The 22482-nt window shown below is 38.3% G+C and overlaps 3 protein-coding genes across 6 annotated transcripts in view; all 3 read left to right on the top strand.

Moving 5' to 3' along the window:
* Nucleotides 1-599: 599 nt before the first annotated feature.
* LOC108150291 (small integral membrane protein 13) lies at nt 600-1110 on the top strand. The gene is made up of 2 exons (XM_017278393.2): nt 600-846; nt 941-1110. The coding sequence occupies exons 1-2, from the start codon at nt 768-770 to the stop codon at nt 1108-1110; spliced, it is 249 nt and encodes an 82-aa protein (XP_017133882.1). The 5' UTR covers nt 600-767.
* A 44-nt stretch (nt 1111-1154) lies between these two features.
* Nucleotides 1155-1866, top strand: LOC108150290 (N-alpha-acetyltransferase daf-31). The gene has a single exon (XM_017278392.2). The coding sequence runs from the start codon at nt 1155-1157 to the stop codon at nt 1743-1745; it is 591 nt and encodes a 196-aa protein (XP_017133881.1). The 3' UTR covers nt 1746-1866.
* Nucleotides 1867-2718: 852 nt separating this feature from the next.
* Nucleotides 2719-22482, top strand: part of LOC108150239 (junctional adhesion molecule A) — a 100441-nt gene continuing 80677 nt past the window's right edge. For 3 of the 4 annotated variants that reach the window (XM_017278299.2, XM_017278297.2, XM_017278300.1), the window contains exon 1: nt 2719-3807. The gene's annotated coding sequence lies outside the window, so the exon portion shown is untranslated. Of the gene's footprint in view, nt 3808-20740; nt 21069-22482 lie in introns of all 4 variants that reach the window. The other variant, XM_017278298.2, reaches the window with a different exon arrangement.

The raw sequence follows: 22482 nt of genomic DNA, 5'->3' as shown, positions 1-22482 counted from the left end.
CCATTTGAATGAGTTATTTGAATTATGTATAAATTATTAATTTTGTTTAATTATTTTACAAAAATAGAAAGATATATATTTTAAAATCAAACTTGTACAACTATTGTAGTATTTTTTTATTTTGGAAGTTAAGCTGGTATGTTTTGGTATATTTGGATTTACCAGCCCTGGTCATACTGGTGCCGGTGTAAAAGTGTGCAAGAAGTGTGCTCTTTCGCGAATATAAATAAGTTAAACAGCCAGGTGGATATTAAATAAAACTAACCCAACTGCGGGACAATATGTATCGTTCGCTTACCTCAAAATGTATCTCAATGTGATCCAGCCCTCATAGACAGTTTCATTAGATGGCTTAGTGAATTTTCTAACCCCATGTGGTTTTTGGTGGCAACAAAAGTTACGAGTGCTGAACACCCTTCAAACAAAAGCTTAGCCGACAAAACAGTTGATTGGGCTTAAGAATGTTGTTTTAATAACTGGTTTTAAAGTTACAAATTTGTATTTATTAACTTTTACCCATTTTCCAATTTGGCAGAATATAGTAGAACCATATTTTGCACCCCTGGTATTCTGCAAAGTAGGAAAACGGTCACACTTGAGTTACAGCTGTTTTTTATTGTGATAGTCAGCAATTCACAAAAAACGGGGAGAAAACATTTAATTCGCTGCCAGAGAAACCATTTGCGAGCACTTTTTCATTATTATTTTGCAATTCCAATTATAAGTTGAATGTTTATAGTTTACTAGTTTCGTGCTACCCCGTTAGAATGTCCCTGCAAACGGGCTTGGTTTTCATTTTCACCATATTAGCCTCTGTTAGTATCGTCGCAGCAATTATTTTGTTGGGTAAGCAGGCGCCCGCTGACGATCATAATGTCTTGGAGTCTAATTTCAATTACTTCGAGCTGTAACTCATCCACAAATTTGACTCCCATTGCAGGCTGGTTCCTCATCTGGAAGGCGTTCCTATCGAAGTTTCGTCTGGTTCGGGAATTGTTGGGTCAAGAGGAGCCGGAGGAGCAGCAGCCGCCACTCGCTTGGGATCACCAGCATCAGCAACAGCATCTTCAGCAACAGCACGGAAGAGCCAGGAAAGCTCGCCGAGATTAGGAGTCAGTTAATCAACAAGGAGATCACAAAACTACAGCCCCACCATGAACATCCGCTGCGCCAAACCGGAGGACCTAATGACCATGCAGCACTGCAACCTGCTGTGCCTGCCCGAGAACTACCAGATGAAGTACTACTTCTACCACGGACTCACCTGGCCTCAGCTCAGCTACGTGGCCGAGGACGACAAGGGCGGCATTGTGGGCTATGTCCTGGCCAAGATGGAGGAGCCGGAGCCCAATGAAGAGAGCCGCCATGGCCACATCACCTCGCTGGCCGTAAAACGTTCCTATCGGCGTTTGGGCCTGGCCCAGAAGCTCATGAACCAGGCCTCGCAGGCCATGGTCGAGTGTTTCAATGCCCAGTACGTGTCGCTGCATGTGAGAAAGAGCAACCGGGCTGCCCTGAACCTCTACACCAATGCCCTCAAGTTCAAGATCATCGAGGTGGAGCCCAAGTACTATGCCGATGGCGAGGATGCCTATGCCATGCGGCGCGACCTCAGCGAGTTCGCCGACGAGGATCAGGCCAAGTCCACGAAGCAGGCGGGCGAGGAGGAGGACAAGGTAGCCCACAGGGCCAGCGGACATGGTCACTCGCACAACCACAGCGGTCACGATGGCCACTGTTGCTGAACCAATTCGCTGCCGGCGCAGGCGGGTTTCGACGTTTTTTTGCATTTTTGTGCATTAGGGTTTTGTAATTAATTAACTGATAAAACGTAACTACAATTAAAACAGAAGTAATGACAAAGAAGGTTGGTTTTTACAACAGTTATGGGGCTTTTAGGTTTTAGCAAAGGATGACTCTTCGTTGCTTTATATTCTACTCTGTACTTTAAAATCCTTATTATACAAAAACATTTTTTTAATCACGCAACTTTTCGGCATAACACATCAACTTTAAATATAACAATGGTAGAGAAAACTTTTTAAATATTTTTTTACTTGGCAACTTAAGGGTTTTTGAACGTTTTATTTATTGCTAACTCTCTTTAATATTATTCGAAATCAAAATCAAAACATGTACATACAGTGATATATTTATATTTTTAAAACTCCTAATTCACATACTGGAAATTAATTTAGAATTCTAGGAATGTTTCTGTTCTAAGAATTAGAATTTCCTTAACCCATTGTAATGGGTAAAAGTAAATGAATGCGGAATGTGGGTTAAAAAATGTGGGCTTTTGGTAATGCGAAAAGTTTGTTGGCCCCAAAAGTTGGCCAAGCGGAAAGATGTCTTTATGTGTAAAGTGTTGACTTTCGCGCCAACTTTTGGGTTTCATTTTGGTGTGTTGTCAAGTTATAGGCGACATGTTGGTGGAATAACTTTTATGGTTACGAAAAACTGTTCCCACATAGGCTATTTTCCAGTGGCGCAGCTTTTTGTTTTCCCATTATTTCCCAGAGAGCTCCCTTTGCGCATGATCGGTGGGACATGTGAGGCAACAGCTGTTCGGTCGCCACGTGGAGAAAGGTACTTTTCCGGATGGCGCCAAAAAGAGAGCGCTCGAGAGAGAAAGTACCATAATCACAGCTGAGCCGAGATGCTGGCATTTCGCGTATTTTCGCAGTTTTTAAGTTCAGTTCGTGAGTCGTTGGCTGAGCAAAAACGACATGTTCACGGGTGTTTTATCCATTTTCTTACAGCTACGTAAAACGTGCGCAAAACTAAAGCTATAATTGTGAAAAGTGCTAGAAACCTTAACGGTAATTCCGCTCTATGTAGGAGAAAGGAAAAAGAAAGCTTATTTAAAAGTGAGCCAGCTAACGGGAAATGACAATTTATGATTATTGTGTCGATAACGCCCTGCTAAATCAATAAACAAGCTGGAAAACACATAAATTCAAACTATTGGTTAAGCCCCATAAGGACTAACTGTAAAAGTATTCAGTGCTGCAAAGCTAAAAATGCAAAGTGCTTAAAACCTTAACGGTAAATCCATTCTTTTTGGGGAAATGAAAATATTTTATATAAAAGTTACAGCTTATTGGTAAAACAAATCAATGTAAAAATGGTGGAATTTTATTATCATTGTGGCAATGCTAGATCAATAAAGCCTTAAGTTAAACAATTCGTGGTACCCCAAAAAACAGTCACGGACATAACAGTAAACGCATTCAGTTTTTGAAAAGCCAAAAAGCCGGCCAACAGTGCAAAAAGCCGGAGAACAGAAGCCCCTGCTCATCTCGTGTTGTTATTGTCGAAACGGGGTCAAAAGTTCGTGTCTCACTCGCAAATTCAACCACACAAAACACTCACAAACACACACACATACGGTTCCTCAAGTGCAAGCGAAGACACTAAGTCGCCCGTCTGGCTGAAAAGCATGAAAAAAGCATAAGAATAGCAGAAGAAAAGCAGACAAAAGCATTAGACAAGTGCCAAGTAACTCAAAACTGCAGCCGGAGAGGAGTCTTAGGCCTACAAAACACACGGAAAACCCAACCCCGAGCCGAAAAGCTACACCAAATACTAGACAAACTAGGCCAATTCGCGTGGATGCGGGGAAAACGTTGCAAAAGTGCTCTGGAAACGTAGAAAAATAAAATAAAATAAAAAAAATAAAACAATAGCAGTTGAGCTCCCTGGCCATTTGTCAATGACTGGGCCACTCGCGTGACTGCCGATTCTATAGTGGAATTACTATAGCCGAAACAGACTCCGGCCCAAGGACTACATCCGAAACTAACAGTAAGTAGTCCACAAAAGCGGAATCAGACCAATGTGTTCTCTACCACATGGTATTTTTATCGATTTTTGAAATTTTAAAACTCTTTAGAAGAATATATGTACATATGTATGTAAAATATATTTGATTTCATAAAAATCTCTAGAAATTTTGGGACTGTTTCTTGGAAAATGCTATCAAATTCTTTAAGCTTTACAGCATTTGTAGTAAGAGGATCCAAGACATCACATTACAATCATAAAGACAATTCTCTTTTACTTTTTGAAACTTACCTTTTTATTTTAAGCTACCACCATTCTTTAAAGCTTGTGTTATCAATATCCTCTTCATTGTAGAACAAGGCAATTGACGATCAAGTAATAATAACATTGCTAAATATATTGCAATTAATCTTTCAGTGCATGAAAACGTTTAATTTTTTCTGAGTAATTAATATAAATACGAAAGATACATTGAAGATAATTGAGTTATGGGAATAACTTAAAATATATGGTATTATTTTATCGTAAAAGTATCAATCATAATTAAAAAAAGTAAAATACTTAGTAAGCCCTAACAACTAGCTTCTTAATCAAGAATACTAACAGTAAAACTACTAAATTTAATTTTGTTTAAATAAATTGAGTGTATAACAAGATTAATTGAAATGCCCGTCCCAACGAGACTAGTTAAAATGCGACTGTAATTTGCGCAAATATGTACATCTTGAAAACTTATTTTCACATAACATGGAGATACCCCGACTTCGCACAACTTTTTGAGTCAGCGGGAAGCGTATTTATTTATTTAAGCTTGCAGTGCCCCTCCCCCAGCTTGGAAAACTTCAAAAGGCAACTTCACTATGTAGATGTTGTAATGACATTTTGTCAGCAGGATTATGCCAAATGCTGGCCTCCATCTCCACATTCCCACAGCAGCATGATGAGCCCCAACATAACCATCGTCGTCATCATTGTCTTTGTCACTGTCAACGCGTCTTGCAACTGTCAGAAGCAGAAGAAGCATCCTTCCCATCCGAAAGCCATCCTGTTCCGCTCCGAAATTCTTCTTTTCGTGAGGCTCGCATCATTTTTAAGGAAACATTTGCTGTAGCTCCGGTCTTGCCATCTCTTTGGCACTAGTGTCGTCTGTCTTTTCGTGTTGTTTCTGTTGCTCTCGTCAAGTGTTTACTGCTTTTTGTGTGTTTTTGTTGGTGCCGGCGGTACGTGTTGGCTCAGAAGATGTCAACAACTTTGCCTGGCACTCGCTGCAAACGCCAGCTACTCCGCTCGCCACATCTGCTCTTCTTTTTTTGCAATGCTGATGAAATTTGCAATTTGATTAATTCCCTGCTTTCTCGAATTTTGTTAAGTTTTGTACACATCTCAGTGCACGGAAGGAAATAATTTGAAGAAAGATAATTCTAGTCAAATAAAAGAAAAAATAAAAATCTTTCAATAAATAAGAAAGTACTTATTCACACTAACAAAAACATTTTATTTGCAAGTTTAAAACAGGGCAAATTTAAAATATGGTTTATTGTTTATACCAATGTTTGATTTGTCTAGTTTCTCCACAAGATAAAAAAGTATAAATTATTTGAGGATTTACAAAAAAATATATATATTTTTGTCAATATTAATTTAGGTTTTTTATTTGGGCTTAGTTTAGTTTTAGTTTTTTTTTTATTGAAAATAAGTTAAAAGTCTTACGTTCAATACAAAATAAATTATAATCTGACAGCTTTTCGTAACTGTCATTCTGTCGAATTTCATTGTCAAAGATATAATTGAATGGCTTTCAAAATAATTTACTTCTTTGTTAAGAAGATTTAATTTTATCAAAAATAAATTCAAATTTAAATTCTAGTTGGTTTAAAAATCTTTATTTTTTGTAATTTTTTAGTCAAGAACTTTATCCCAAAATTTAGATCGTTACTTTTCCTCGCAGTGCATGTGTTGTGTGTGCTTTGTTGCAAAAGCGACAGGCGCAGCTGTCAAAATGCTAAGCAATGGCCACGTGGCTTCCGCTTTCACTTCCGCTTGCCATTTCCGTTTCCGCTGGCTCTCTCGCTCTTTCTCACGCAAAGGTGATTGATGGTCGCACTCGCACTACTAATTAAAGTTATTTAGCGAGTGCTCCTGGCCGGCGCCATTTTTCATTCCCAACGCGCTCACTCCCGTTTTGTTTGGCTGCTGTCGTTCTTCTCCAAGTGTTTATGGCTTCAATTCAATTAAACAACTGGGTCAGTTGTGGTCGCATTGGCAAAAGGGCTTCCGGATTCGCATCCGCATCCGCATCTATGGCAGGCATCAACTTTCAGTGGCGTAATTAATTCTCTGCCAGGGCCATCGGAGGACAAAGACGCATCATAAGTGAGGCGGGAGCAAAACAAGAAATAGAGCTGCCAGCAAATTGCATTTATAATTCATTTTCTCGAAATTAAATTTTTCTTAAATGAGCACCAGACTTATAAAGTATAGCATGGAATGCCTTTTGCGAGAAGGGAAAAAACAGGCATTCTCATTGTGAATATTGAATGTTAAATACTTCTTGAATGCAAGGATTGCAAAGGCGATTCCTGATTCCTCTGAAACTCATGCAATGGATTTATTGCATCTCACTCGTTCAGCTCCATAATTAAACTGTCAATAGTTTTCGTGAGGCATTTTAAAAGAAAATCAGCGATTTTCATTACTCTTTTCTGCCCCATTTATAAAGTTCTTAAATCAATTCAGCAATCGAAGCTCCAGAATGCACATGTGCTGCGCCCAAGGAACGATTGCCACAATCGAAAAGTTTGCATTCTGCGCAAACATTTTCTCAGAACTTATTTACTGGAACAATTGAGGATGCTGTTCTGGCACAACATGAAAAGTTATTAACGAGTGGAAATGTGTGAGCCATGGAAATTGTGCTGCAAAAAACCACGAGCATGTTCGACGAAAGTTGACCATTACTTCTTGAAGACAAATTAAGTTCTTATTTTATTAATAGATACATACATATGCTGTAAATGTTTAAATATTATTCCCTTTGAGGCAAATACTTACCTCGTTTGGGTAAATTGTATCATTTATAAAAATAAATTACTACTATCAACCAGTTGCTTTTTAAACAATACAATTAAGTATTTAATTAATTGTAAACATTAATAAGATAGTCACTTAATTATTAATAGAATTACTTGAAAAATGCTAATTTTTTGTTCAGCTAATAATCATTTGTATTAATAATGATTCAAAAATATTTGATTGTCGTTGAGTAAAATAAAAAAAAAATGTTTTAATGGATCACATGTTTTATGAAAACCTTATAGGGGATAAAACACCAAATTTAAAAAAAAAACTAATACCTAACAAAACCAATTTACCGACTTTGCCGCACTTCCTTTAACTTCATAAGCAACTTACTTGTTTGGGTAGACCGCATGCCCCATTAATTTTTTCAATCACTGTCCTATTTTGTTCCAATTTATAAGCTTCCTTATCGGGTCCGTAGGAGCCAAAACTATACCCAATTGCCATTTATCCATTGTTTATTCGATGGCATTTATTTATTTTTCGGTTCCGCCATGTATTTCTTTGTACACCCTGCGGCCATTGAAGATGTTGTTCCCCATTAAATATGATTTTTTGTTGTTGCTCCGTCATGCGAAAAAATGCGAGCAGCAGCTCTCGACCAACACATAATTTTGCCGCAATGAATTGGAAGTTTAAGTTTAATATTTATCTGCAATCGATTTAAATGTCAGGCAAAATATGTCCTAAGGGAGTCGAGTGCGAAACTTTCCTTGGGGCAAGTAAAAGTTTTGCCGGCCAAAGTTGATCAATGAAATTAAAAAGATTTATGATTTTTGGCCGCCCAAAGTTCCCGTTGAACGAATCCCCATACGAAGCCCGAAAATCCCGGGTGCGAATCAGAATCTTGGCAAAACAATCAGCGGCAATGTCCTGCTGGGAGCGAAAGTTTCTGGTTTCCGTTGAAAGTGTCATCCCAGTTGGGTCCTTGGATATTATTTTGAATTGCACTCATTTCGGTTAATGGACGGACCCAGGTTGAGCAATAAAAAGGGCTTCTAAAGCGAAACTTATAATAATCATCATCGGGTCGAAACACAAAGCGCGTTATTTTCTATTACGATCGAAGGGTCTCCTGTTCGAAAAAAAAATACTCTAAAATAGAAAACGAGAAATTATGTTAATTTAAAGTGAAGTCTCAATAACGGGGGCAAACTCAAGTGTCCGAAAGTGTTTAAACCTGACAAAGGTCCCTTTTCGGGCAATAGGTTGCAACAAAGGCCTTAACCCCTTGATGCCCCCGAATATTCGAGTCGTCTGAACAAACTTCCGACTGCCCCCTGACATGCTGCCTGTTTACACTGAATCTCAAGCGGATTGGGAGGCCCAAGTTGGCCAACAAAGACCCCCAATCTTCGGCCTACAATTAAGGCTTGGTCACGCTAATTTCTGCTGCCGATGCTGTGTCAATGCCGCTCCAGCCACGCCCATAAATTGGGCCACCACCCTATTTTAATTCTCTTGGCACTTGTTTGTCCGGCTTGAGCCTTTAAATTAAATTTAAGCGGGCTGAGGAAAAAGGCGTTGCCCCGGGCCAGAAAAAAGGCGGTCTGCCAGATGTTTCTTTAATACACTTCCACTCCCACTTTTGGGGACATACATCCGAAGCCGAAGCTGGAAGTGACAAAAAAGGGAAAGAAAATGAGAGTAGGAGTGGGTCTGAGGTGAAAAAAATAAACACGCAACTCTCTCGATGCTTCTGGGTTGAGCGCAAAACAAGCAAGACTTCGGTTATCGCTGGTGTCACAGTTAACGTCAGTCACACTGACAAAAGTTTTGGCAAAAAAAATTGTTTTGGGACATTCAAAACAATTCAAAAAATTAATTCTCAAAAATCCACTCTAAAAATTTTAATTGGAGACTTTCATTAAATTTTAAAATAACATTTTTATTTTCGTTAAGACTTCAAGTTCTTTTCTTGTAAATTAAAAAAGTATAATGTATTGACTCAATTATTTTATTATATAAATATTTATGTTGTTACGTGATTTAACTTAACGGTGATCTTAAAGTAAATGGATATATATATTTGTATTTGTCATACATTATTTTTGTGATTTACTTCAATTGTAATTTATTTCTTAAATTTAAATTTATGTTAGCTAAAGACAATTTTCACTTTTTAAAACTATAAATTTTTTTCAAGTGCACATTTATCATATCTCTCAAACGAATCGTACCGTAAAAACTTAGTTTAGGCGATTTTCCAGACTGAGAGTCCCAAAGATGTGTCCGATTCAATGAATGGTTTTACTCACTAATGCAGGTGGGCTAAGTCTCTGGTTGACCTTATCTGCCATTGTTCATCCATTGGGCACTGGATTTTCTCGCTGTGCATTATCTAGGCCCACCTATGCAACATGGCCGTGGCCATTACATGACCCGCATCGCATCCCATCGAGCGGCGGGTGTCGTTTGCCTTTTGGCAGCAAAAAACACGCCTTGGCAAAATGTAAACAACGTAAATGGAAATGGCGTTGAGCAAGAAAAAAAAGTGTCACATTGAAGCCTTTTTTCGCCCCTCTTTTATTCAGCTTTTACCCCCAAAACCTTTCAATGCTTTCCCCGCTTTCTCTGCTTTCCACTTCCTACTCTGCTATGCCTTATTCGATTCCTCTCGAGCTTGATGACTGCTGTCAAAGGCAGTTCAGTTGGCGGCTACGTTTGCCAGTCAAATCAAATGCTCAATTTGAGCGAATATTGCTTATACGCCGCGTTGCCGGCCGGCTACAAAAAACGTTTGGCGGAAAAGGAGTGGAAAATTCGCAGCTTGGGTGGAGCAATTCCATATCCATCGTCGAACCCAAATTAGTTGGTAACTCTTTGCCAAAAGTAATTGCGAAAATCAGTGTGAAAGTGATGACTCTGTAAGCTGCAACACCGAGAATTTGTTTGCGGTTCGTTCCGGTTGGGAATGTGTACTCGATTTATTGACACTTACCTGTCCGACATGTTGGAAAATTGTTTTGGCGGCAACCGCTTTGCAATTTCACCGTCTCTGACAGCAGTTAATTAAAATTTAGTTTTCGTTTCGCTTCTACCCCTGGCAAATATTGATTCGGCACTCGCCAAATATGCATGCAAATGCCTTGTCAATAGGTTTTATCTGGGCATTGAATGGAATTTGATTATGGCCAAACATAGATAGAAATGCATTACCGCCAGGACCTTTCACATCGCAGCAGGCAAAATATTAACATTAATTAAAAGAAGACAGGCCACATGAGAAAAGTCAAATGTCAACGGGGCCACAAATTAATTTGAAAAATATATTTTAGTATGTGCTGTGTAAGGGCATTAATACCCTGGAAGCAGCGAATAGAGGTGTTTAACTAGGTTGATTAAGCTTTCAATTAAAATGGAAATTAAATCATAATTTCTTAACTAATTTAAAGTAATAAAAAATTAAAAATGAAATAAATTTCCAATCTAATAATTACAAGTTTGAACTAATATAGTAAAGATAGATGAATATTAGGCACAAACCAAAACTGGACCTTAGCTGTTTATTATTTAATATTGCCTAGCATTGAAAATTCTGTGTTATGTTGTAACTTGCCTAATTTGCAATCTCGAGTTTCGCCAATTAACGATGATGATGATCATAATGTCATAAAGGAAGTCTTATTTGCACATGAACGATAATCCAATTTAATTTGGCTCAATTCTCTTCGCATTCAATGATTTAAGCTGGGCAACTATTTTAAATATACTGAGAAATATGTAACAAGATTTAAGTCCAGGAAATGTGCTCGTGGCGGTATCAAATATTCGAGACTTCCTCTAAGGGCCAAAATAATACCAACTTGTTTTATTTCATTCCTTTTCGCCTTTTGTGTCTGCTTTATGCTAATGCCATGCTGGCTGTTGGCTGCGGACGCTGCCATAAAATGTGCTAATACACAGGAGAAGGGGGCAGGGCCGTAGGCAAGGGGCGTGGCAGCGGACAACAAGCGAGTGTTTGTAACTTTGCATTTAAAAAAGCATTATGTTAAAATCAGCCTACGGCCTCACAGCCAGCATCCCAAAAGGCAAAGAGGAAAAGTCGGGAAAGCGAGGAAAATCTGGGGGAATGCGGGAGTAGGAGATGATGTGCAATTAGATTTCCGCTAAAGCGGATTTCGCGATATCGCGTGACTTGGGCCACCCAACAATTCACAGTTAAATACATTGCAAGAAATGTCGAAAATATTGTTTTTTATTGAAAAAATGGTTACCAAAAAATAAGTGTTTTCACTTGGCAAGCCAAAACAAAATTTAAAGTATTTAAAAATATTATTCTTGCTATTTTATTTTGGGTAAATAAGATGAGTTCGAAACAAAATTTTGTAAAAAAAAAGAATACATTTTAATAAATTCGAAAAACTTAATTTCTACATTTTAAACTTGCTAGAATTATAATTTTTGATAGGATGAACTGCGTTAAGCATTTGTATTATAAATTCTCTTAGTGTATAGATGCAGATACAGAGCCCGCAGTAGCGTTGCTTTTGGATTATATTTAAAAATCAGAGCGCAAAATTGTACAAAATGACAACGGCAGCTGGTGGGTCGCTTAGAAGGGGCGTGGCAGGGCAGGTCCAGGGCGGGAGTAGAGGATTGGGGAGAGGGGAGAGGGGGAACGGCTGAAAGGCGGCAGGCAAGCGTAAAATGAAAACAAGTTACTGGGCGCGCATGTAGGACGACGGCTGAAACCAGAATGGCAACAACAATTACAGGGACGACGACAATAGGAAATGACGACATGAATAACAAGAGCAGAGGAAAGGGGCGTGGTGCGGGTGCTTTCAGGGGGTAACTGGTGGGCGGGGCTGGCTAACAACTAGACACAGCAGGAGGCCCACAGGCGGCATCGCATCCATCGAATGATAACAGTCGCAAATATCAGGGATATTAAAAAAAGTCAAGCTGGGTGCAAATGCCTCACCAAAGGCGGAGTGACAAGTTAGATGTACTGAAGAAAATTGGGAATACTATTTAGTATTTAAATTATATACTTTATACCATTTAGGTAATTATAAATCTATTTTAGTCTCGTTATAAGGCTATAAATATAAACTAAATTATTCCAATAACTAGGAATTAATTTTTTCGAATTTTTATTTAATGTATTTAAACACATTTAAATTTATCTAAATCAAATTTCATTTACGATCAAAAAGAAAACCAAACCACTACGAATGACCTTTTTAATACCCATTTGAGCACTTACAATTTTTAATAAAATAAATTAAAACTTAAGTTTATATCAAAAGTTAAAGGCAATAAAAATATTAAATGAATAACATTTTGTAAGAATAATATATTTTTTTTTAATTCTGACCATACAAATTTAAGCTATAAAGAACATTCAGTAGAAAAGCAAATTTAATAAAATATTAAATAAAGCTCAGATAGGAAATTAATTAATAGCCAAAAGTTTTAAATACTTTTAAACTATGGTAAGGTTCTGTTATAAATATCGATTTCCCAGATTTTCGCGCTATTTTTTTTGAGTACCCCTGGTGTTGGAGAAGCCTGGTGTGAGAAACGAGAAACGAGAAACATAAGCAAACACTGAGGCTCCTTTTGTCTTAGCCAAGTGGGTGAGCGTGCCCTCCTTATTATGCCTTGTTGATGCGCGATAACATCGAGGCGGAGGATTGATGGTGGACCAGGAGCAGGACGAGATGCGGCTGGATCAGGATCAGAGGGGTCACAAGGACCAAAAGGGGGGGAGACACTGTAAGCAACACTTTGCGTGACAATGCAAAACAAAGCGCGTCGAAACATAGGAGCACTGTCGAAGATACTGGCGCCCTACGCCATTCGCACAATGAGCGTAAATTAATGCGGATTCGAGATGAGACCGATGCTGATGCTGATGCTGAAATCCAGCCAGCACTCCCAGCACCGAGGGTGCCGGCAAGTGCCTCCTTCAGATACGTTGACATGGACATAATGGCGCTCGAGGCACAACCCTCCTCTGCCGCAACCCAAGAGATTTTTAATGGGCCGGGCCATTGGGTCAAGCAGCTATTTGAATGGCCCGGGGCATAAAGTTTGCCTAATCTGTCTTTCAGATGGATCAAAGATGGACTACGGGTAATGAGGCGGTGTGGGATATCGTCCGAGTGCCAACTAGTTTAAGGCTTGAACTGAGCTGATTTGAATTTTGAGATTTAATAAAGCCGGCTTAGAAAATTCAACTTTAACGTGTAGGAAGTGAAATGGCTTTTATAATTTACGACATCTTATTTGAATGATTTACTTACCAGTCGTATACCGCTTTTTAGGCAAAGTTTTTTGACCTTACAGCGCCCTAGGGTGCTTTAAAATGTTCTTTTTTGTTTAATATGCTTTTCTTTAAATCCTCTTTCAGGGGTTCAATCACAATAAGCCTTTAAATCAAGAATGGACCTAGGACGCTGCCCCAATTACATATTTAAATAAAATAAACATCTTAAAGTGATTGATTATCATGTTTTTTATAAATTTACCTATTTAGCTTTGTGGGCGTGAGAAATAACTTTTTAAATTTTTATAATGATATTTAATTAATTTGAATTCTGCAAACATCACAAAATCTGTTATAATGTATATTCTTTAAATAGTTTTTTTTTACTTATAAAACCGCAGGTTGAATTACCAGTGATGCGTTTAAGCAGTAAAAATGTAACAATTAGTTACCTTAAATGTCATGAAGATCTCAAATTAAGCCTTGTCCGCTAATGAAATGTTTGGCAGTAAATACCATGTAGATTGAGGACCGTTTGGAACATTCATCGCGTTGAATCGTTTAAGCTGCCGCAATTAAGCCGCAAGTTGCACACGGCGTATGCGTGATGTGTGCAGGCGTCAATTGCAGCGCGAAAATTCACTTAGGCATGGGTTAAAACGCGACGATAAATGGTAACTGGAAGCTGAAAGCGGAAAACTGGTGAAATGTCGAATGGCAAAACCATATGCGGATGGCAGTTGCCAATTTTGAGGCGGTCGAGCGGTTCAAATGTCAAATGGGATGCATTGCGGGCGCCTTAATTTATGCAACACCAGGTCAGCAGCACATGTTCACGAATTTGTCTCTGTGTGGGTTGGTGTGTATGTGTTTCTCAATGTGTATGTGAGCGTTTGTGATGGTGTGTCTGTGTTAGGGACTCCGTAAATAAAGCATTCCGCGGCCGTCGCCAGTGAGCAATATTTTCGTATGCCATTGCCTAAAGTTTGTAACTGAATTTTATTAGCACACTTTCATTTGCATTTTATTTGCGTTCAAATTTGTTCGCTCTATTATAAATTGCTGCGAAAATACTCGACCAAGTCAAAACTAAAGACAAACAACCGTATTTGGCGAAAAAAAAAAAAAAAATAGACAACACAAGAAATAATGCAATTTTATTAGCTGTTTTTTTCTTGTTTGCCAATTTTTTCCATAACTTTTTTAATGCAGTTTGTGTGGCTCTGATTTAATCATGCTCTAACCCAGAGGGATCGCACTGAATATATATATATATATATTGTCACTCCGGGAACGTGCCAGCTTCAAAACTTTGATAAACCAAACGTCAAAGTTCCGCTGGCCAAAAGGGAATGGATGGACGGAAGAAGCCGGAGGTCCTCTGTCCGCACCAAATTGGCCATGTTGAACACTGTTGCCGAGCGAAGGGGCCAGCGTGAAAATAGAAATTCGTTTCTGCTTTGCTCTCTTATAATGCCATAAAAGTAGAGCAAATGTTTTGACCGAAATTAAACAGTTCTTGTTGTTAACACAAACGAAAAGGCCAGCAAAAGCGGACTTTGGGACGTATAATTGAACTTATAATTGGGGAAAGTTTAAATATTGTGCGGTATTTCAAAGTTTTTGCTCGAAGGCTAAGCGAACGCATAAAAACTTGTTCACTGAAATGAGGCTTAAAGGAAATGAAATAATATTTTACTGAAGTGTTTGGATTGTGTTGGGGACAGAAGTTGGCTAACTTGCTTTTGGAAAAAAATTTGCATCATTTCGACACTGATAAAGCTAACGAAAAAAACTTTTTTGGCTGAAAATACAGAAAAAAACCTGGTTTACTTTTAATGATAATTTGTTATAATCGCTTACTAGTTGGTAAAATTTTCTTAATAATGATCACAAGAGTAAAATACAGCTTAGTACAGCTTTATTTCAAGCTGTTTTTAAATATTTTGGTATTTGAAGTCCATCTGTAATCAAATCAATAAGTTTATTTGATTACCCTAGCCATTGTTAGTCAAATTTAAATTAAATACTGCCTTAGTCCGAAGAATGTAATCAAATCCCTGACTGCGCTGGCAGGCTATAATTTATAACGCTTTTTATGACTGAATCTGGTTGATCCCCTACTTGACTCCACCTCCATTCCACTTTTGACCATATCCTGGTTGCGTGTTTGAACAGGAAATTTACGAGGTCCCTTCGACCCCCTTCAAAAGTCATAGAATTTTATGCCCGAGTCATTAATTCGGGCGCTTAAATTAGCAGCTGGTGTGAATTATATGTCGAGAAGTTTGCTCGATAAAAAGCCAAGGGGTCGTGAATGCCCATCTGCATACCTATAAATACACTAACACTTATATTATACACATTTATTTATTTATATGCATGCAAATAGTGAGGTATGCAGACCCTCGTGTGTGCATATAAATGCGAGTTGTTGTCGCGTACCTTTTTTTTATTGTCGTAATTTTATGCCATTTTCGGATTTTGTGTTGGCAAAACTAAGAGGTTTTTCCGACACTTCCTTTTTTGGGTGGAGCTTATCAACGTTCTATGAAAATTCGAATTGACATTTAACAACTGCTTTTGTGCACATTTACATTTAATTTGTTTGCGATTTTTGATGTTTCCACTTTTTTATGTTACAATTCTCAAGATTGTGGCTTAATTTAACGAATTCCTTTTTTATATTTCCCACTTGAGAGTGGGCGGATATCGGGCGAATGTTGCACGCTGTCGCTTAGCCAGCGTAAAGTCATTAAAACTTTTTGACTATTTTAAGCACAGCGCGGAAAAATAAATAAAACTGTCATTTCATGTTGTTTGAGTTTGAGTTTATGCCGAGGATCATAGGAGGGATTCGCGAATCCCCAATCCAAATGAACTGGCTGCTCCTCTCGAGTTTAAGCTTGACTTGCTAAGCCACTGCACAGTTGCTTTAATTGCGCGGACAGTCGCCGTTGTTGGCCCTTTTCTGTAGCGTTTTTCTATGGGGCTTATATCTGCGGAACAAGTGGGCGAACATAAAGCGAAACTTTCAGATTTGAGTTCCGTTCTTAATTGGGTCAAGTGGGAATCGCCGTGCTGGGGGGTGTGCTTTTGACACATAATGAGTTATTTTTTGCCCGATAAATTTCTATGCATTTTACAAGCTACAAGAAAAAGTTTTGGTGTTGGGCAGAGAGGTAAATGAATTAGCTAATCAAAAGACGTAGAATACCCGCCAAGATCAAAGGCTCTGCGGGGAGGGTATTAAAATTATGGCCGCAAGACGTGGTCAGAACACGAGCAAGAACAAAAACGAGGCAAACGAACATCAACCCGACTAATTACGGGCTAATTAATAATTCAAATTATATTCTGTCCCCAAGCAGCAAAGAAACAACATAAACGGAAATAAGACGAACGCCAATGATACCAACTGAAAGGTTAAGACCACTGGATACCTTTCAAAGGGATTCTTAGTTCAAAGAAATCCCTTAAGTTTGAACAGCATTTCATTATGTTAAGGGTACAGCTGAGCTCAAAATTATTAAGAGCTCAGAGTCTAAGAAAAATACCGTAAAAACATTCTTTAAATATTCGAACGTATTATTTTTATAAAAATAATTTACAAAAAAATATAGAATGAAAATCAAAAAAATAATAAAAAATAGACAAAATTATACCTCGGCTGGCATTTAAAAGTACTCAAATAGTTATGTTTTATTAAACAGATCTGTAAAACTTTACTACTGTTTATCTTGATTAGAGACGGCGGAAAAAAAGGGTTACATATTTTTTAATTTTCGTTTTCGGGGCCAAATGAAAATGAATTAGTGAAGGAGTTTGATTTCCCGCTCTCTGCCTCCAGCAAGGTTCAGTTCTCGAAAATTTTACAATTTATCATCGGAGTAAACTTTGCTTTGGCTCCTAATGAATGAATGCAAAATGTTAATGCTGCTGCTGGCAAAGTGAAACTTTTCGCGCTTCGTTATTAATTGAAGTAACAGCAACGGATACAAAAGATATAGATACACTTTCTTGGGGAAAAGGGGTTACGAGCGTCTCGGCTTCATCAATCAGTTTCAGCGTTCATTAGCCCGAAAGATTTAATATGCGCGCTGAGTGCAGGTTTTATGATTTATACACCTCGAGAAGGAGCATCGCATCGTATCGTAGCGGGCAACACTGCGTATGTGTAATATTAATTATTTAAGCCCTCGTTATGGCGCTTCTCACAGCCAGTGGGTCATGTGCCGTCCGTCCTTCTGTCTGTCTGTTTGTGGCACCCCAGTGCATTTGTCTGCCGGTGTCCGTTCCGGATTGGGCCATTTGTTAGCCACTGCCAGTGGCCATTGGCCTGCTTTTTGGCCCGTCCGGGGCTTCATAAAAAGCCATACATGTTCCTGGCCCCGAAAAAAAATTGTTTACATTTTTACTCAGCTCCGTTTCAATGCGCATAAATGTTCTCCCTTCCTCCACACATATATATGTATATATATATATAAATATATATACTCTATATAGTTATGATATTTTTTTATAAGCCCGCAAATGTGCAGCTCCTCAGGCGAGTTCATTTTGGTTCTCATCCATGGCAGCACACGAAAAACAAATTAAAGTCGACTTGCCATTGCTTACCTTCTGTTGCCTCCTCTATATCTCTTTGGTATCATTCTCCAGCTTTTTATTTCTGGCCCGGTTATTGTTGTGCAGTTACAAACGCTCACTGGGGAGCCATTGGGGGCATAAAGAGCACTAAGCTGCTCTTGGCCATGAATTATGTTTTAATTGGGCGCGTATTTGGGCGAGTAAAGCCCGGGATGATAATAATGAAAAGTGCGATTGTTTCAAATTCTATTTGTGTTCCATTAGCTTTTTGTGCCTTCACCATAAATTATTCAAGTTTATTATTCTCCCGCTTTTTACCATGCTTAAATAGTTCAGGCTTATACCAAGCTTATCAATACATTTTTTTTAATAACTGATTAACTTAAAAGATAATTAGGTAATGGAAAACCGATTTAAATTAAGTAGCAAGTTTTATTATCATATTTACAATTTTCAATCCAATAGATTGTTAAATTTTTCTTTAAAAAACTGAAATATGTGTAATAAAATGTTGTATGTGAATTTCATCTTAAATGAAAGATTGTAAAATTTTTCTTAGAAAAACTGACTTTTATGTAATAACATTTTCTATGTGAATTTCATCTTAAAAGAAAGCTACACACTTTCTCATTGTTTCACCGACCTTAGTCCTTTTGCCCTTCAGTAGTTAGCTACTGATAAATTTTACGCCAAATGCGCTTTTTCGCTTAGCAGTTCGAGAGAATTGAAATTGGAATTCCTTTGTGCTTGGCTCAGACTTTCGGTTTTTTGCACAGGTTATGGGGGCGTGGCACGTGTTCAGTGTTCAATTTATGTAGGCTGAAGTCATTCACCTAATGAATGCGGCAAGGTGAAGTGAACAATATTGGAGCTGGAGGTGAGTCCAAAATGAAAGGAGCAATGACAGGCAACAGGCGCAAATGCTGAATAAATAATGTTAAAAATCAGCAAACTGATTTGCAAGGGGCGAAATATTGAAATGTTAATGAAGTTTACTTTCCGCTGATTTGTTCTGCTCCAGCTTGCAGAGTTTTTCAGCTTTTTTGCTTCCTGTTGATTCTTCTCTCCGCAATCAACAAAAGATTTCAAGCCTCCCGAGAGGAGTTTTTGCCTCAATCAAATCAAATATTGATTTTAGCCAAGATTGTGTGTCATGTATTAGGAAAAATTTTAATTACATTACTGACAACATTTTGGTCTTATTTAATTTTGATTAAATTCTATACTTTAAGACGAGAAAATGGTTATATTATATGCTGTGATCAAATTAGTTTTTGGCTATATTGTTACCATTGGTATGTTCGAAAAATTAAGATTTTAGCTTTACAGTATTAAAACATTCGCATTCAAAAATATTTTTAAAGGTTTTTACTCATCCTTTTCATATCTTAAATTTGTATAGAAAAAATCAGAAATAATTTCAATCATTTGTTTTAAATGAATTACCAATGAAGCATGTAAAAAACTGAAAATATAATCAGCAGACTTACTCAAATGAATTATTCTTGCTATCTTGTCGAGTGTGCAGAATATATTGTGAAAAATTTTAATTACATTTTTGGCCCGAAAGTGGAAACATCTTGGTCTCATTAACCGTGTTCTTTGATGATCTTGCGTCTGTGTTTGTGTTGGAAAACGTGTTGCTTTGATATCTGATTTGATGGGCAAAACTTTGCCCCCCCACTACCCATGAAAGTGCCCTTTGTGGAAGTCAAACAAAAAGAAAGTTTCTGCATGTGAATCAAATGAATATTGATGTGTGTGTAGGTTCGCTTTTTGCCGCCTGGCCTGGGTGAGTGAGCAATTATAGTAATTGCTTTGGCTGAAAGTCGAGGGAAAATGAATGGCCTCGTCCAGGGGCCGCTGTCGTCGGTTCATTAGCATAAATATCAGCTTACTTCTGGCCATAATGTGCATATTTTAAAATGTATGAATATATCTACGGAGCGCGACGAGTCCTGTCCTGTTTTGGCTTGTTGATTCAAATGAAATACATTATTATGGCAAACACGCAGGACATTGAACAGGATCCCTGGGGGCCTCTCGCCGCTCGCGCCTGCCAGCTTTATTAATTTATATTGTTGACTTTTATCAGCGGAGCGTCATGTCAATCTTGTTGTTGTTCTTTGTTGTTGTTCTTCGTTGTTGTTTGTTGGTCGTGTTCTTGTGTCCTTGTTTGTGGGAGGTCCTTCCACCCACCTGGCGGCTCTACGCCTTATCAGCAACACGTGTAATGAATGCCTAAACTGTCATTATCACCTTCTGTGTGTGCCAAGAGTATGTTTTTCGGTTGTCATGTCAGCAAATATTGTATCAAGACAACCCCGGCTCTGTGCAAGATTTATGGCAGTGTTGGGATAAGGCCGTGTGGTAGCAGCCGCGGGCATCTGGCTCCTCCTCGGAATCGTATAATGTGACACATATCAACATTTATGTTGTTCTTAGCCCGGGTAGTTATGAATGTATTTGCGTTGAATGTTGTTTATCCTTCGCTGGATGCAGCACTGCGCGATGGAGTTCTCTCTCTCTCTCTCTCTCTCTCTCTCTCCGATTCCCATTCATTTTCCATTTGTATGCTGAAGTTGTTGGCGGTTTTCATGACGTACCTCTGAGTGTGCTGGAAGAAAAACCACCTGACAGGCTACTTTCGATTCGCATAACTCATACGCTCTGTGGGCGTTGGCGCGGTTGGCGAATTTTAAGTTCCTATTTATATTTATGTCCAGGCACCGCTAGAATGGAAGTAGCAACAAACACAACTACAACTGCAGCGAGAATAATGATAATAAAAGTTCACGCTCAGGATCTCGTTTTATTCACTGCATACACTTCGAAAAAAATTAAATAACTTTATAAACTTATAATAAAAACTTTTTAAAGAAAAATTTTACCATAAATAATGACAAAAAAGTTTTTGAAGAATTATAACTGGTTGAGAAAAATATCCCTCTGGATTTACACTATTTTTTATATTAGTCATATTTTTCTAAAATTTTTAGTTTTAGCTTTTTGAACTTACAAAAAAAATTAATACAAATAACTAAACATCTAAAACAATTTTGTTTTTAGAACATATTTCTGCAAGTGCACCCTGTAGTCGCCTTCAAGAGCGCAATAAGTCATAAAAACGGAAGAAAGAAAGTTTTAAAGGGCTCTTAGCTTTCACTTTCATCTCGAGCTCCTCATTGACTCACTGACTGACAGGCCGGCTGGCCGACGGTTCGACCGTCCCTATTGTGTGCCCACTGTACAGCATTCGCCACTCACTGGCCGGCGCTTAACTTTTACGATTCCGGCCGGAGAATGGTCCAAGTGCGGTTGCAGAGCCAGAACGGAATATCATCGGGAAAGTCGAGAACGTCGACGGGCGGTCGGTGGCATAAATAAAAAGGCGACTGTAAGTGATGGACTTTATTTTTAATATTGGCCGCGAAGGCGAACGCGAGAGATGAGAATGCCATCGACGGACTGAATATTAAGAATTCGCGTCCTCCTTTCAGCGGCTTTATTTTATAAATTAAATGAAATGATGGCCGGGAAGGGAGAATATCTTCAGTGCGCTAATGAAAATATGTTCGAAATGTAAATTGAGACATTTGGCCGGCTTTGGGGATCCAGCTTTTACGATATCCGGCGCCTAATGAATTTGTCCAGTGCTCCGTTGACCCACATCCACATGCCGACAGTCGGTCATCTTATCGCTCGTCCTGTGCCAGTGTCCATCTATATCTAGTATATCTGGCATATCTGGGGGAGGATTGACGTGGTCGCCTGAAACTGGAGTGGACATTCTTACCCTTTTCAATTTGCTGATATTGTGGGAAATAGGTCCCAGTGTGATAATCACAAGGAATGCGGAAATGGAAAGTGGAAGGAGGTCGGACACAGGACAGATAGCTGGGTCCCTTGTTAACTTAGTGTCTCCTTTATACCGCTGTCTGACCAAGCTAAATACCCTGTAAAGCATCCGGAAGGGGGGTGTTTATGGGTGGACATCAAATAAGTTAATTAATTACATTGTCTGCGGTTTTTGGATAGGGATTTTCGGTTTGTGGTGAGACAGTTCTTAAACCGTTTTAACACTTAACCAAATTGATTTTTGTTGCTTACGAGACTCGCACTATTTGATTGACATAGATTTAACAACTTTACGTCGTAAAACAATTGATTTATTTATTTATTTACTAAATATTAAATTTGTACACGGCTAATAGCTTTGGGTACTAAAAAAGATTTAATATTTTTGTGCATCCTTTTTATTTTGTTTATTTTATTATACTCATTTGTGTGTATAAATCATTTCCAGCAGTTTTTATTTTTTTCCACAGGTCTAAATCAGGTATTTAGTGGTTTTATTATTCTTAGAAATTATCAAATATACTTATATATTTCATGCTATTATTTTATTGATTACTAAATAGTATTATTTTGTCCTCTGGTCTTATTACGAGGCATTTGTGATTTACATGACGTTATATAAAGTATTATATTTTATAATTTACAGTAACGTCATAGCTAAATCAAATAACAATAAGTAATGTCATAAAAGTTTGTCTTTTACATAGTTTACTTTACTAACCTGCAAGGTATCCCGTAGTCTATAATTTGGCCAAGTGGCTTTTACTCATTATGAACTATGCTGGCTATGTCAGCCCGAGAGCAACAGTCGTTCCCGGATCAAGCCGCCTCGGTCGCATTCTTTGGGTCTTTATCGCGAACGCCAACTTGCGCAAATCGCCATAAATCTCTGGGCTGATTTATGTCGCCGCCCGGCATTGGCCTCCAAAATTTATCGCATCGTGATGACAGCT

This window comes from Drosophila elegans, unplaced genomic scaffold (assembly GCF_018152505.1).
Source record: "Drosophila elegans isolate 14027-0461.03 unplaced genomic scaffold, ASM1815250v1 contig_208, whole genome shotgun sequence".
In the NCBI taxonomy this organism is placed as follows: domain Eukaryota; kingdom Metazoa; phylum Arthropoda; class Insecta; order Diptera; family Drosophilidae; genus Drosophila; species Drosophila elegans.
The sequence above is the reverse complement of the archived record's forward strand: the minus strand, read 5'-3'. Positions and strand labels throughout refer to the sequence as shown.